The following is a 15,559-nucleotide window of genomic DNA, read 5'->3' on the forward strand; positions in this document are numbered from 1 at the left end:
AGAAAGTGTACATTTGTAAAATAAAAATCTGATGTTGGTTGACATTCAATATTGTGCTGCTCAACCTCATCCGCATTCATTGTACAGGGTAGCGCAAAAGTCACTAGACAGTTGGTTGAAGGAAAACAAAAGCAACTGTGATGTGTAGGAAGTTTTAACCTATTACATTGTTATTACTAAATGGTGATATTTACACCTTGCAATGACAAACAAAACACACACAATAATCAAACTAATTAATTGTAGAAAGTGTGATCTGTGAGACATGTTTACAGCTGTAGTTATCTGAATTGTCACGATGTTAACGAAGGAAGAAAGAAATTTTGTGTTAAAAGCATTTTATAAAAGTGGTACTACCACAGTTGTTTATGAATTGGGAAGATACTTTAGATCAAAACCACTATCTAGACAAAAAATGTACATCATATGAAACATACACTCCTGGAAATGGAAAAAAGAACACATTGACACCAGAGTGTCAGACCCACCATACTTGCTCCGGACACTGCGAGAGGGCTGTACAAGCAATGATCACACGCACGGCACAGCGGACACACCAGGAACCGCGGTGTTGGCCGTCAAATGGCGCTAGCTGCGCAGCATTTGTGCACCGCCGCAGTCAGTGTCAGCCAGTTTGCCGTGGCATACGGAGCTCCATCGCAGTCTTTAACACTGGTAGCATGCCGCGACAGCGTGGACGTGAACCGTATGTGCAGTTGACGGACTTTGAGCGAGGGCGTATAGTGGGCATGCGGAAGGCCGGGTGGACGTACCGCCGAATTGCTCAACACGTGGGGTGTGAGGTCTCCACAGTACATCGATGTTGTCGCCAGTGGTCGGCGGAAGGTGCACGTGCCCGTCGACCTGGGACCGGACCGCAGCGACGCACGGATGCACGCCAAGACCGTAGGATCCTACGCAGTGCCGTAGGGGACCGCACCGCCACTTCCCAGCAAATTAGGGACACTGTTGCTCCAGGGGTATCGGCGAGGACCATTCGCAACCGTCTCCATGAAGCTGGGCTACGGTCCCGCACACCGTTAGGCCGTCTTCCGCTCACGCCCCAACTCGTGCAGCCCGCCTCCAGTGGTGTCGCGACAGGCGTGAATGGAGGGACGAATGGAGACGTGTCGTCTTCAGCGATGAGAGTCGCTTCTGCCTTGGTGCCAATGATGGTTGTATGCGTGTTTGGCGCCGTGCAGGTGAGCGCCACAATCAGGACTGCATACGACCGAGGCACACAGGGCCAACACCCAGCATCATGGTGTGGGGAGTGATCTCCTACACTGGCCGTACACCTCTGGTGATCGTCGAGGGGACACTGAATAGTGCACGGTACATCCAAACCGTCATCGAACCCATCGTTCTACCATTCCTAGACCGGCAAGGGAACTTGCTGTTCAAACAGGACAATGCACGTCCGCATGTATCCCGTGCCACCCAACGTGCTCTAGAAGGTGTAAGTCAACTACCCTGGCCAGCAAGATCTCCGGATCTGTCCCCCATTGAGCATGTTTGGGACTGGATGAAGCGTCGTCTCACGCGGTCTGCACGTCCAGCACGAACGCTGGTCCAACTGAGGCGCCAGGTGGAAATGGCATGGCAAGCCGTTCCACAGGACTACATCCAGCATCTCTACGATCGTCTCCATGGGAGAATAGCAGCCTGCATTGCTGCGAAAGGTGGATATACACTGCACTAGTGCCGACATTGTGCATGCTCTGTTGCCTGTGTCTATGTGCCTGTGGTTCTGTCAGTGTGATCATGTGATGTATGTGACACCAGGAATGTGTCAATAAAGTTTCCCCTTCCTGGGACAATGAATTCACGGTGTTCTTATTTCAATTTCCAGGAGTGTATTTGAAGAACATGGATTTGTTATGGATGCACCAAGGTCTGATCATCTAAGAACAGTCACGACTAAGGATAATGAACTGCGAGTATGTTTAGCTGTGACCCACAATCTGTCAAAATCAACCAGATGATTAGCAGCTGAGCTGGATTTATAACAAAGTTCAGTACAAAGAACGTTACACAAACAGAAGTCTGAAGTTTACATTCCATGTTTATGATATGAACTGCTTGCAGATGATCCAGACTGATGTCTTCAATTTTGTGAACTGATGCTTGACCAACTGAAACACGGTCCTAACCTATTCAATAAAATTATGGTCTGACAGGGCCAATTTTAAGTGGACAAGTTAATAGACATAACTGCATTTACTGGTAAATTGACAGTCAAAATATTTTGTTAGCAGAACCACTATAACAATTTTTTTTGAAAACGGTGACAGGAGATAACTATTTGGATATGCTTCAGAATTATATGGTACCATGACTTATGATGTGAGCTGAAAACTTCCAAGAAATTTATTTTCACCATAATGGTTTTCTACCACATTATGCCACTGCCATTCAGGATTATTTAAATAAAACTTTCTGAAGAAAAGTGATTGGTTGAAGGGCAGATATTGACATGTCTCCACAGTCACTAGATATCACGCCCATTGATTTTTTCCTATGGGACTCTGTTTATACTCAAAAGCCTCAGACAATTTTTGAACTAAAGAATTTCACAATTTGGACAGTGAAACCACACTGTGCCATTGAGTACATAACAGTGTTACAAAAAGCCTTCAAAGATGTATTAATGATGATGGAAAACAGTTTGAACATAAAAAATAATGGTTAAGTATTGTTTGTATTTGTAATGAAACATCAATTCAATACTTTGTTTCAATCAGTGCCCAGCGTTCAGCGACTTCTGCACCACCCTGTATAATGCTTGGATCCTTCTTCACCTGCTGTCCAAAAGGTGCCAAAGACACTGCTGCTCAAGTCCGTCCCAATGCTCAATAGCAACCCTCCAAGCATCAAACAGAGTGTGAGAAGGGACTCAAGTTTCAACAGCTTCCCAGCATGTGCAATCAGATTCATTTCATCAAACAATGTACGTGCATACAGTGTGATGTGCATTTTCTGATATGTTTACTGTAGGGTTGGATACTATGTTGAAGTACAATGTCCTGACACATCACAGCTCTCACTTTACAGTTGATAGTGATGACAGGACTCAGTAACTGGTGTTATTAAATGAGGATGCCTACTACAAGTCATATCAATGTTTGCCTCAAGACAACTGTTCCATGTTCAAATGACATTGCTGTGGTGTAGGAACGCAGCTTCCAGTATTGGCAACCCTTCTTGCAACGAAGTAAAGATGGACAACCAGTCAAAGTTACCACACTTCACAATGAATACAAGTAGTGATGTCCCACCCCACCCACAAATGGAGGCGCGCATAGAGAGAGAGAGAGAGAGAGAGAGAGAGAGAGAGAGAGAGAGAGAGAGAAACTGGGGGTGTACCAAATATATTGAACAGAAGTCAACTTAAAATTCATCATTTGACTTTGATATAATTTGCAATGAAATGTAAATAGAATATAATAACAAGTAAAATAAAAACAGTCTAATTACAAGGGTAGCTCACAGACGGTAATTAATATATTAGATTAATTCTAACTAGGAAGACATACTGATATACATATAAATAAATTAATAATCAATGTCTTGCAAATCAGTAATGTACATAACTCATTTATTTCTTACTTTCACTGCTTTGTAACAATCTTGCCACAATTTTGGAAGATGAATAGGTATCTTCCTGTAACTCTTTTTAAATGCCCTTATATTGGTAGTGTTGTGCCAAATGAAGAAATGCTGAAGCAGTGTTTTGGTACAACTGCTATACATCTAGTGGTACTGTTCCAGTAATTACTAGACTTGATGTGTGTTCATGGAAGAAAACAGATCTTGCTTAGTTTGAGTCAAGTACGAGAAAGGAGTTGCTATGGCCTGTTGAAGATACTCTCCCAACATATGCCTGTAATTACTTATGAAAACAATGGGCTTAAACGAAGACAACTGAACCCTATTCCTCCAACTGGTCCACTGTCAACCACTGTATCAATTATGACAGTGGCACATTCTCAGAATAGCACTAAAAAACAAGACTTATCTAAATGTTACCAGCCTGCTGTTTAATAATAAAATATAGTAAAGATCAATTCATATAAATACCTGAACTTGTACTGTAAAAGTAGGTGCATGAACAGGACCACTCATATTTACTGTAGTATAAACCAATCCTGGCCGTAATTCATTCAAAGCACATACTGCATTTTTTGGCTGAGATACTGCAACAGTCTTTTTCCTTTTCTTCTTAGCAGGTGAGGCTGCTCAGAAAAAAATTAAAATTGTTACCATACAAACCAAATTGCTGAAGGTAACCAAGTTTGGAGAACTTGAGAAAAATGAAAATATGATCCAGTAAAGCTGCAGGCAGCAGGTATGCAAACGGAAGTAATGTTCAAAACAATGTCAGCTATGATCTAAAACATCAGTCTGTTGTGTTTTTCATGAAAACATTTCCAGTGAACAGAAACTATTTATATGTGTAAAACCATGGAAAGGGAATATAGGTTTTGTCAAATGCTACTGATGACTAAAGTATCTGGTAGGATATGTAAGCCGACTACATTTTAACAATGAACAGCCTTGTATTCCATAGCCATTATTTGAATTGCATCAATGTAACCCATCAATTAAATAAAATAGTTATCATCTTACACATGTTAATTACCTGATAACTAATAAAAAGAAGGTACATTTGTTACTTGTTCCTGACAAGACCCCAATGTATCCAAGAACTACTCACCATCAGGGAATTCTTCAGGTAATTCACGTTTGATCCCACTGGCTGGGTGAAGAACCTAGTGCAGAAATTTGGTATATTCGTTATACTGCTAATTAAAACATCAGTGTTGAACAAAAATTAATACTTCATACAAACAACAATTAAAAGTGATGAAGTTAGATTTACTACAGTTCCATTCTGGAATATTTTTGAAGTATATTCCTTTCGGATACAGCAACCAAAGACAGTGAAAGTACTCAAATACACTATGTGATCAAAAATATCCGGACACCCTCAATAACATATGTTTTTCATATTAGGTGCATTGTGCTGCCACCTACTGCCAGGCACTCGTACTCCATATCAGCAACCTCAGTATTCATTAGACATCGTGAGAGAGCAGAATGGAGCGCTCCGCAGAACTCATGGTCGTCAAACGTAGTCAGGTTATTGTATGCGAGATTTCCAAACTCCTGAACATCCCTAGGTCCACTGTTTTCGACGTGATAGTGAAGTGGAAATGTGAAGCGACACATACAGCACAAAAGCATACAGATCGACCTCATCTGTTGACTGACAAGAGACCGCCTACAGTCGAAGAGGGTCATAATGTGTAATAGGCAGACATCTATCCAGATCATCACACAGGAATTACAAACTGCATCAGGATCCACTGCGAGTACTATGACAGTTAGGCAGGAGGTGAGAAAACTTCGATTTCATGGTCAGGCGGCTGCTCATAAGCCGCGCATCACGCCGGTAAAGGCCAAATGATGCCTCGCTTGGTTTTTAGGAGTGTAAACATTAGATGATTGAACAGTGGAAAAACGTTGTGGGGAGTGACGAATCACGGCACACAATGTGGCTATCCGGTGGCAGGGTGTGGGTCTGGCGAATGCCCGGTAAACGTCATCTCCCAGTGTACGTAGTGCCTAAAGTAAAAGTCGCAGGAGGTGGTGTTATGGTGTGGTCATGTTTTTCATGGAGGATGCTTGCACCCCTTGTTTTGCATGGCACTATCACAGCACAGGCCTACATTGATGTTTTAAGCACTTTCTTACTTCCCACTGTTGAAGAGCAAATTGGGCATGGCGATCGCATCTTTCAACATGATCAAGCACCTGTTGATAATGCACAGCCTGTGACTGAGTGGTTACATGACAATTACATCCCTGTAATGGACTGGCCTGCATAGAGTTCTGACCTGAATCCTCTAAGACACTTCTGGGATGTTTTGGAACACCAACTTTGTGCCAGGCCTCACAAACCAACATTGATACCTCTCCCCAGCACAGCACTCCATGAATAATGGGCTGCCATTCCCAAAGAAACCTTCCAGCCCTGATTGAATGTATGCCTGCAAGTGTGGAAGCTGTCATCAAGGCTAAGGGTGGGCCAGCACCATACTGAATTCCAGCATTACCAACGGAGGGCACCACAAACTTTTAAGACATTTTCAGCCAGGTGTCCAGATACTTTTGATCACATAGTTCATATGTGCATTGCACTTTAAAGCCAACGGTGAAAGTTTTGCATCACAGTGTGGCACAGCTTCAATCTATAAGAAATTTTTGTGTTAATATGAATATGCAAATGCAGAATGGCATATTCAAACCAGAAACAAACAAACTTCACACCGTGGTTACTCCATTCCCTGCTTAATTCTTTCTTCTGGGAGTGTTCATCCAACAATTAATGCAGGGGAGTCACCTTGGTGTTTTAATACTGTGATAGCTTTATTCTCATTTATGCTACAAGGAAGGGTGGTGGTAGTGGTAGTAGTGGTAGTAGTAGTAGTAGTAGTAGTAGCAGCAGCAGCAGCAGCAGCAGCAGCAGCAAAGGAGGTATGTAAACTACGTAGATTGGCTATCTGTGAGGTAATAGAGCTCCCAGCAGCAGCAAAAAGCAACACCGGCTGCCATTTTTTGGAACATCTACATGTCAGTATATTTACATTTGTTGTATAGTACTGGTGTTAGGAAATCACTGTTTTCTGGTTGTAATTTGTTTTAAAAGTCTTATTGACCGATTGCATATCATGCCCAGTGTATGTGCAACATACAATTGCGCTAATAGAAGTGATAAAACAACTGGAATTTCATATTTCAGGCGAGTATCTACATGCGTGTTGTACTTAGTGTCTTGTGCATCATTTTCGTGTTTAAGCTGCATACAAAATGTAAATAGGCCACTGTATATACGTCTCTTTAATTTTAGATTTCCTCTGAAAAAGAAAGAGTTGTCAAGTCGGTGGGTAGCCAATATGAGGCGAGATAAGTGACAGCCAACTCAATATAGCTACATATGCTCGTTTCACTTGGAAGATAGATACACGTACAGTACAAACATGAAAAGGTGACTTCTGACAAATGCAGTACCGACAATATTTGAGTTTACTGTCCATCTGCAGAGAACAACTATAGTAGAGAGACAACCAAGACACAGCCTGTCAGTGAAGAATCAGCTTCCTTATCAAATGAACCATGTAAAATAGTTTTCCTGGTATTTATTTGTTATATGGGTTATGTGTGAATTTTGCTATCAAACAATGTAAGTTTAAAGAAAAATAAAGCTTACTGATAATACTTTATTTCTGTAGGTGAAAGAGTGAATCAGAATGATCATACAGATTATTCTTATTATTTGCCTAGGCTCAAAAAATTGAAACAGCATTATGAGGCACTACAGAAAAGGACCGAGAAGCTGAGGAAGCAAGCGAAACATGCAAGAAAGAAATAAGAAACAAATTGTGACATGTAAAACAGTGGTTGCAGGCCTAAATAAGAGACTTCAAGACTGTGCTTCTGAAATGATAGGAAGCGACAAAAATAGTGATACTCTGAAGCAAATTTTGCAATGCAAAACCAATGTTCAATTCCTGAATATCCTAAAGAAATATGACAGTTTGTCCTTACACTCAATTTTTACTCCTCCAAAGCTTATAATTAATTGAGGAAGTTTGTTAAATTACCTCACCCTCGAACACTCTGCAGGTGGGCAACTACAGTAAATGGCAGTCCTGGATTCACAGAAGAAAGCTTTAAAAAATTAGCAAATGAGGTTTCAAGTAGTTCAGGACCTATTTTAGCTGCACTTGTGTTCAATGAGATGGCTATTAAAAAAGACTTAATATGGGATGGTAATAAGGTCTGGGGTTATGCTGACTTAGGGCAAGGATGTGAGGGAAGTGCTGATAGCCAAATAGCAAAAGAGGCACTAGTGTTATGGTCACTGGGATTAACAGGAGTTGGAAAATTACTATTGGCTACTTAATTTCCTGCAGCAGTACCTCTGTGATTGGAGGAAACAGGAGTGCATATAGTTGGTGTGGTTTGTGATGGTGCTGCAGCTAACAGGTGTGTTATGGACAAATTAGGAATTAAGGTAGGTTTAATTGACTCCCAATGCTGGTTTCTTCATCCCTTAAATGATGACAAAAAAGTATTTTTTTTGATGCTGCTCACATTAATGAGGAATACTTTATGTGAAGAGGAAAAAAAGAATTACTAGATGGGGATGGTCAAGTAATTAGGTGGGAATATTTTAATAGGCTAGTTGAATTACAAGAACAGTAAGGGTTGCATGTGGCAAATAAAATGAGGAGGCCACACATTCAATTTGAATCTCAGAAAATGACGATAGCATTGGCTGCCAAGGCTGAGTAATTGTGTTGCTGATGCAATTATTTTTTGCAGAGACTTACAGTTACCAGAGTTTGTCAGCTGTGAGGGCACTGTTAAGTTCCTAAAAATGGCAGTACTGCTTTTGATTTACTTAATTCATGCAACCTTATGAACAAAGGCACTAAAACACCAGTGTTTAAAGGTAATAAAACAACAGTCTGTAAAATTATTGAAAAATCCGTTCAGCATTTTATGTAATTGAAACTTTGTAATAGTGATCTACTATATTTATCAAGTAGAAAAATGGGTGTTTCTAGAATGGTGATAGATCTCTTAAGCATAAAACAAGTAGCTGAAATGTATGTGTGAACTGAATCTCCAGTGCTTAAGTTTATTTTGACAAGGAGGATGAGCCAAGATCACTTAGAACAATTCTTCTCTAGCATTCACAGAAGTGGGGGCAATAGGAATAATCCCAATGCCTTGCAGTTTAGATCAGCATACAGAAAGTGCTTAATAACACAAATAGAGCTCTCAAAAAATTCTAATAGCACTGGAGGAGATTTCGGTACGTTTTTTGAACCAATATTAAATCCTGTAGAGAATTTACATGGTGTTGAGGAATTTGACCACGATTACTACATTCCAGAGTACGAAACGTTAACTCTATGTTCAGAAAGGGTGGTAGAGTACATTTCTGGAAGTGTTGTCAGGCAAGTTTGTAAAAAGGTTAAATGTGTAGGTTGCTTAAAAGTTCTCCTTTCTGCTCAAACAGAAGAGAAGACAGGTTTAATTGCAGTAAAAGATATCAACAATAGTTTGAATACTGCTCCTAAGGATGTAATCAAATTGTTGACAGTGGCAGAAAGGGTCCTCCAGAACTGTCAAAACTTAATATGGAAGAAGAACTTTCCTTTGCAATTGTATGCAGAAGTGTGCAGAAAGTTGGGTGGCAGGCCAAATTTATTTACTGACTTTGACCATATAATGGTGTCAACTGAATTTTGGAGAAGAGTCACATTACTATTTTCTAGTCAAGATGCTATTAAAACAGTATTTTACTTCTAGGTTACACCATTTGTGCAAAACCAAATCAGTGGAAGAAAGGGGGAAACATATTAGACAAATGTATACAAAACTGATATTGTTTAAGGGGCAATGAAAGGTCTTGTGGTGTCTATTGCTCTTTTTTTGAACTTATGAACTATTTAATTTTTTCCCCCCGGACTGTATATGGCATAACAGTGAAATTATATGCAACATTCTGTAATAAATTTTCAATTAATGTCACAAATGTGTTTCATTTCTGTTATCCTTCATTACCATTTGTTTCACAATAGAGACATCAGTGTGTTAGGTAAGTATGTAAAATACTTAAATGTGCAGGTTGTTTAAAAGTTCTCCTTTCTGCTCAAACTTACAGAAAAAAAGCATTCCATTGCAATAAAAGAAACTGACAAACCTTAATATGGAAGAACTATACTGTGCAATTTTATAGGCAAGTTTTCTGGAAGTTGGGTGACAGGCAGAATTTATTTACCGATTTTGACTATATAACGGTGTTAATTTGTGGGTTTAGTTTTTTTAAAAAAGTTCTTTCTGCTCAAACTGATGGAAAAACTAGTTTCATTGCAATAAAATACATCAAAAATAGTTTTTATGCTGCTCCAAAGGGTGTATTCAAATTGTTAACAGTGGGAGAAAGGGTTTTCAGAGACTGTCAAACCTTAATATGGAAGAAGAACTTCCTTCTGTAGTTGTGTGTGGAATTGTTCAGAATGTTGGGTGACAGGCCGAATTTATTTACTCGATTTTGACCATCTAATGGTGCCAGCTGAATCCGGAGAAAAGTCACATTACTATTTTCTAGTCAGGATGATGTTAAAATAGTATTTTAACTGTAGGTTACACCATTTGTGCAAAAACTGGGGCAATGGAAGAAGGAGGGAAACATATTCGACAAATATATAGAAACTAATATTGTTTAGGGGACAATGAAAGGTCCTGCACTGTCAATTAATCGTTTTTGGACCTACTGAATATTTTAAAATTGTTTTTGCACTAATTTATATGACACTGCATCGAACTGAACTGCAACATTTTGTAATAAACTTTTCAATTAATTGATGTCAGAAGTGTGTTTCATTTCTTTTAGCCTTCATCACTATATGTTTTACAGTAGAGAAATCAGAATGTCATGGCAGTCTCCCCCCCCCCCCCCCCCACACACACACACACACACATGCCATGCGTAGTAAACAATAACAACATTCAGTATTAGCAGACGACGAGTAGGCTGCACCTTGACGTTACAAGACATGGTGGCTCAGTTTTCAAGTTGCTTCAAAGATGGCGGTGCCATAGCCAGTGTATGTTGTTTATATAGGTCGTTGGCAGCAGCAGAAGTAGGAGCAGAAGCAGCGAATGTCATGCTAGGTTCTCATATGCAGTGAACTGAAGCAAGTCTGAAGCCAGGAATCCTTTCAAGAGAAATGATGTGGGAAAGGGAGAAGCAAGTGGTCACCTAGTGTCCCAGAATCTAACCTAATCAATAATACACATACAATATTGCAGGAGGTTCACAAATTTTAGATTCTGTGGCAAGAAACTAAGTTATTGATGCAGGATGGCCAGATTATTGCTTCTAGGCATTCAATAAAATTGTTTTTGGTGCCCACACAAAATAACCACCAATAAGTCCAACTACAAAATACCATAAAATATTTCAAACATGTAAATACACTAGCTGCAAATGACGCACATTGCACCGTTTTTATTTACATTTGTTTTCTGTGAACATTCTGTATCACTCTAGAACATCATAAAAATGAACATTGAAAACAGGCTACTGTGAAAATGTTAGTATGCCACTATGCTAAGAATTACTTCTGAATGCTCAAAAATACTCCTACTACCATGACTGTCTCTCAGTGTACCAGTGAGGCCATACAGACCCAATTAATTTACATCAGATAAATCTGCAATATTTCAATGAAGCAACATAAAAACACACAATCAGCTGTTCAGTGTAACAAAAACTATGTTTGAGAAACAAAAAAATTGAGATTGGGGTCATACAGACCTCAGTAGTATTTAGAAGGGTATAACAACAGCTGATGGCATCTAAAGTTTGTTGTACGATTCTTTTACTAGACCTTGCCATTCCGTACCCTTCCAGAAATAGTTTTATATGTGAAAAATACAAAGTTGTGCAATGAGCCGGGGCCCATGACACACAGCATAACCCTGTAACTTGCTCGGTAAGGTTTTTCAAGAGGCTTGAGGAGTGCAAGGGCATACCACCTGAGAGAGGTTGTATCGAAACTAACCCTTGGATTGTTTACAGATATAATTGATTTATGGGGAAAGGTGGGTTTAATACAATGTAAAAACCTGGAATGATTTCAACCAAACTTCACACAAATATGATTTGCTATCTGAAATGGGGAAAACTGGGAGTCTGTGCCTACTTCAATCAAATTTAATATACAAATTACTGAGAAAGCACAAAGCATAAGATATCCATAGCAATCACAGGAAGGGAATGACTGTTCGAAGGGTGTTATAATGTAAAAGTAAGCTTTAAGTCTGCAATACCTGGAAGTAACCTCAACAAAACTTTGTGAACATATAGTACACTATCCACGAGGACAGAGGGTCAGAGTTACAAGGTCACTAATATTATTGGTTACATTCTATGTGATGTTTAAGTTAACTAAATATAATAAGCAGACATTTGTAGACGTTTCTAAAATTTTCACAGAAATTAACAAAACTGTTACAGAACATCCTACAAAGAACTTACAATGCAAGAATAACCCTCTCATGTCTTTGTACTTAAGAATCACATTCATTGCCCTGCACCCCCCCCCCCCCCCCCATTCCCCCCATAAAACACACACACACACACACACACACACACACACACACACACACACACACACAAACACACACAAACACACACACACAGAGAGAGAGAGAGAGAGAGAGAGAGAGAGAGAGAGAGAGAGATTAGAGGACAGAAACTTACATCTTTGTTCAATGTGTTCCCTTCAACAACAGCACTAGCTGTAAGAGCATTCTCTTCATGGAAGGTGTCATTGCCTGCAACACAAAATGGAAAATCAGTTTACCTTTTGTTTAAATAACATGTAAATTTTTTTAAACAAAAAAATGTCAATTACTTAAAAAAAAGGGCAATCATATTTTTTCAGGTGATGAACCCTCCATACTTCACACACTCTGATGAACTTTATAATGTTGTTATAATAACAAAACTAACAGGAATGTGCATTCACAGATACAGGAAGTATAGTGTTGGTCGGTACATCACCTTAACTCTTAGCCAGCATCAATTTATTTTTTTAACATTTATCATTTACTGGCTTACACTCTGGTCAAGAACTTTAATAGTGAACAGTTGGTTCAAAACTAATCCATCCAGAATATTTACAAAATCCCAGCAAAGAGTATGGTACTGTATCTTGGTTCACTACCCAGATATTGTGATCATGCGATCACTGAATACATACTCTTCCCCAGTAGAGTACCACAGTATTCTAGGAGAGTTAATGGGGAGTTTAAGGTAATTGGTGAGGAACTAAGAAGCAAGTTTAGATTCTTTAGTTGGACAACAAAGCTTTTACAGGGAACTCACATCTTATCCTAATAATATTGATTTGAGCTTTATACAAGGCATCCCAGGAACAATGGTAAATATTCAGAGAACTTACAGGAAAGAAGATCATTAAAAGCAGAAAAGTCTAGTAAACACTGGCTCTCTCAAATTTATACCTTAAGGACTCTGAGGAATTTTTCATCTTCTGTACTGTGAAACTAATCTCTTGTAGTGCAAGCTCTTTGTTTTCCATATTTTGGGAGGCAGGTGGTATGGACTGAAACAATAAAAATATTTCCAATACACATAAGCTCTAAGATACATATGTTACGAGTTAGGGCACTTTTTCAGTGGAAGATGTGTGTTTCACAGTAATGCAGATGCACAAGTGCTCAGAACTCTTAAGGTACGCAATTAAGAGCCCATGTTTGCTGCAAGGTTTTTTTTGCTGTTTTTTTTTTTTTTTTTTTTTTTTTTTTTTTTTTTTTTTTTTTTTTTTTTTTGTCCGTACTACCAGCTGGTTCATTATACCACCTATCGAAATATGGAAACCAAGGAGCTTGTAGTAGAAAAGATGTTTCACGGTATCGAAGGAAAGAAGTGTTCATAGCTCTTGAATCATACATGTTTACTAGACTTTCCTGTTTTTAATGGTAGTTCGTTTCATATCCTTCAATATACACCTTTCCTCCTCTGACACCCTGCATGAGAGGGGAACAATAATGTACACAGATATTTAACTACTCAACTTTTGGAAGAGCTGACAAAAACGTCGGCAAAAGGTCACAGTCAGTTTTAATTTACGTAGACAATAGGACGAACAGTATCAATTTGTAAATAGTTATAATAATATAAAACTCTCCCTCTATTTTTCTTTTGTTTTAAGTAAGTCCTCTGCTTGTAGTCGATCACTTAGTTATGCACTAATCACCGAAAATGAAACATCATATTGGCATGTGTGTCCGTCAATCTTCGCTATTTATTACGAATCTTCTAAGACATACATATTATTTACCTTCATGAAAATATTATCAAAATACAGAAGAATTACGACAGAATCGATTGCGCATTACAGACAAGCCTCCACGTAGATTGGCAGACCTGTAATCGAAGTTCTTTGGAATCGCATTATGTATGTTGCCGCGCGATCTGTATCCCGCCAAAACAGCGAGGGCCAGCAATGTGCAGCTGAATCGTTATCACGGTTTGTAGGTACAGTTTACAACAATATTACGGTTCTTACTTTAGAATATTCTATTTGGAAAAGCAAGTAATTTTCGTGTTGTGCAAGGAATGGAACGAAAGAGACCAAACTTCTTCAGTGGTCGGCAACTACGGTCATCCTTGTTAAGTACTAAAGTAAAACAGTCTGCCCTTAGGATAATACCGACTTGAGTTATTACCAAATTAGAAGTAATTTGCTGGCGAGAATGAGAATCCACTCTTGATTTTAACAAATCTGCGAGATCTTTATCGCAACCAGCTCTTACTAAGCAGATACGTAAGGAATCAGCGAGGTCTTTATTGCAACTTAAACTCTTACTATGCAGATACCTCCCTTTACTTCACTGTGCGCTTTGTCACTAACATTGTTCGTTCAGCGGCTACCGCAGCAACTACGTCGACTGTAAATTCTCGCACTGTCATATCTTATTTATCAGCTTAAATTTGACTGTGGGTTTTAATTTCTGAAGCAGATTAAACAAGCTTTATACACATGAAGTACCGGTTCCCGTAATATCACCGAAGTTAAGCGCTGTCGGGCGTGGTCGGCACTTGGATGGGTGACCAAACAGGCCGCCGTGCGCTGTTGCCTTTTTCGGGGTGCACTCAGCCTCGTGATGCCAATTGAGGAGCTACTCGACCGAATAGTAGAGGTTTCCGTCAAGAATACCATCATAACGACCGGGAGAGCGGTGTGCTGACCCCACGCCCCTCCTATCCGCATCCTCCCCCGAGGATGACACGGCGGTCGGATGGTCCCGGTAGGCCACTTATGGCCTGAAGACGGTGTGCTTTTTTTACCAATGAAGTGTGATTGCTGCGGTACTAGTTTATTTTCATAACATGGATTTCACTCCAAAATGCGAATACGAAAAATTACGTTATGCAGAGCTAGTTCACTCATACAAGAGCCACGTATGAGAAAGCAAATCGCAAAAGGCATCAAGTTACTCTACTTTATCTCCTGCGTAGATCTTTTTATTTAACTGTTGCGGCATTTCGCTCAGTCTAATGTATTTTATGGTTAACAATGGCAAGGATAGTATAAAATTGGGAGTAAGCAGGTATAAAAATGCATCCTGAAAGAATAAATCAGGGAGAAACTGAATTAGAAGTCATGGGAAATTATTAATTCATATGCATAAATAATGGGGATTGTTTTTTGTTTTTTTTGCTATAATATTAGTTTGTTACAGGTTGGATGCTATTACCCGCTTACACCTTTCTTCGTGTCGCTGACAGTATTTTCAAGGTAATTAGAAACACAAAACCTACTTTACTGCTTAACCAAATACTATAAAAACTTAGTTACACTCTATCTTTCTTCGGAGTACAAGCCTGTCAGAACGGTTTTTAAACAGATCTAGATTATTTGTTTTTGATAAAAAAAATCCAACA

At 39.3% G+C, this 15,559-nt stretch overlaps 2 protein-coding genes across 8 annotated transcripts in view; one reads left to right on the plus strand and one right to left on the minus strand.

Moving 5' to 3' along the window:
- The window catches only part of LOC126337017 (double-stranded RNA-specific editase 1-like), a 117,349-nt gene that overhangs the window by 31,366 nt on the left and 70,424 nt on the right, over positions 1 to 15,559 (minus strand). For 3 of the 4 annotated variants that reach the window (XM_050001279.1, XM_050001288.1, XM_050001297.1), the window contains exons 2-4: positions 12,350 to 12,423; positions 4,718 to 4,772; positions 4,081 to 4,235 (exon numbers count right to left, since the gene is read on the minus strand). In XM_050001279.1, the coding sequence (XP_049857236.1) occupies positions 4,081 to 4,235; positions 4,718 to 4,772; positions 12,350 to 12,423 (284 nt within the window). Of the gene's footprint in view, positions 1 to 4,080; positions 4,236 to 4,717; positions 4,773 to 12,349; positions 12,424 to 13,113; positions 13,390 to 15,559 lie in introns of those variants that run through there. The other variant, XM_050001307.1, reaches the window with a different exon arrangement.
- The window catches only part of LOC126337031 (tyrosyl-DNA phosphodiesterase 2-like), a 126,777-nt gene continuing 125,291 nt past the window's right edge, over positions 14,074 to 15,559 (plus strand). For 3 of the 4 annotated variants that reach the window (XM_050001361.1, XM_050001408.1, XM_050001383.1), the window contains exons 1-2: positions 14,074 to 14,149; positions 15,358 to 15,413. The gene's annotated coding sequence lies outside the window, so the exon portion shown is untranslated. The remainder of the gene's footprint in view (positions 14,150 to 15,357; positions 15,414 to 15,559) is intronic. The other variant, XM_050001374.1, reaches the window with a different exon arrangement.

The sequence above is a fragment of the Schistocerca gregaria genome, chromosome 1 (genome assembly GCF_023897955.1).
Source record: "Schistocerca gregaria isolate iqSchGreg1 chromosome 1, iqSchGreg1.2, whole genome shotgun sequence".
In the NCBI taxonomy this organism is placed as follows: domain Eukaryota; kingdom Metazoa; phylum Arthropoda; class Insecta; order Orthoptera; family Acrididae; genus Schistocerca; species Schistocerca gregaria.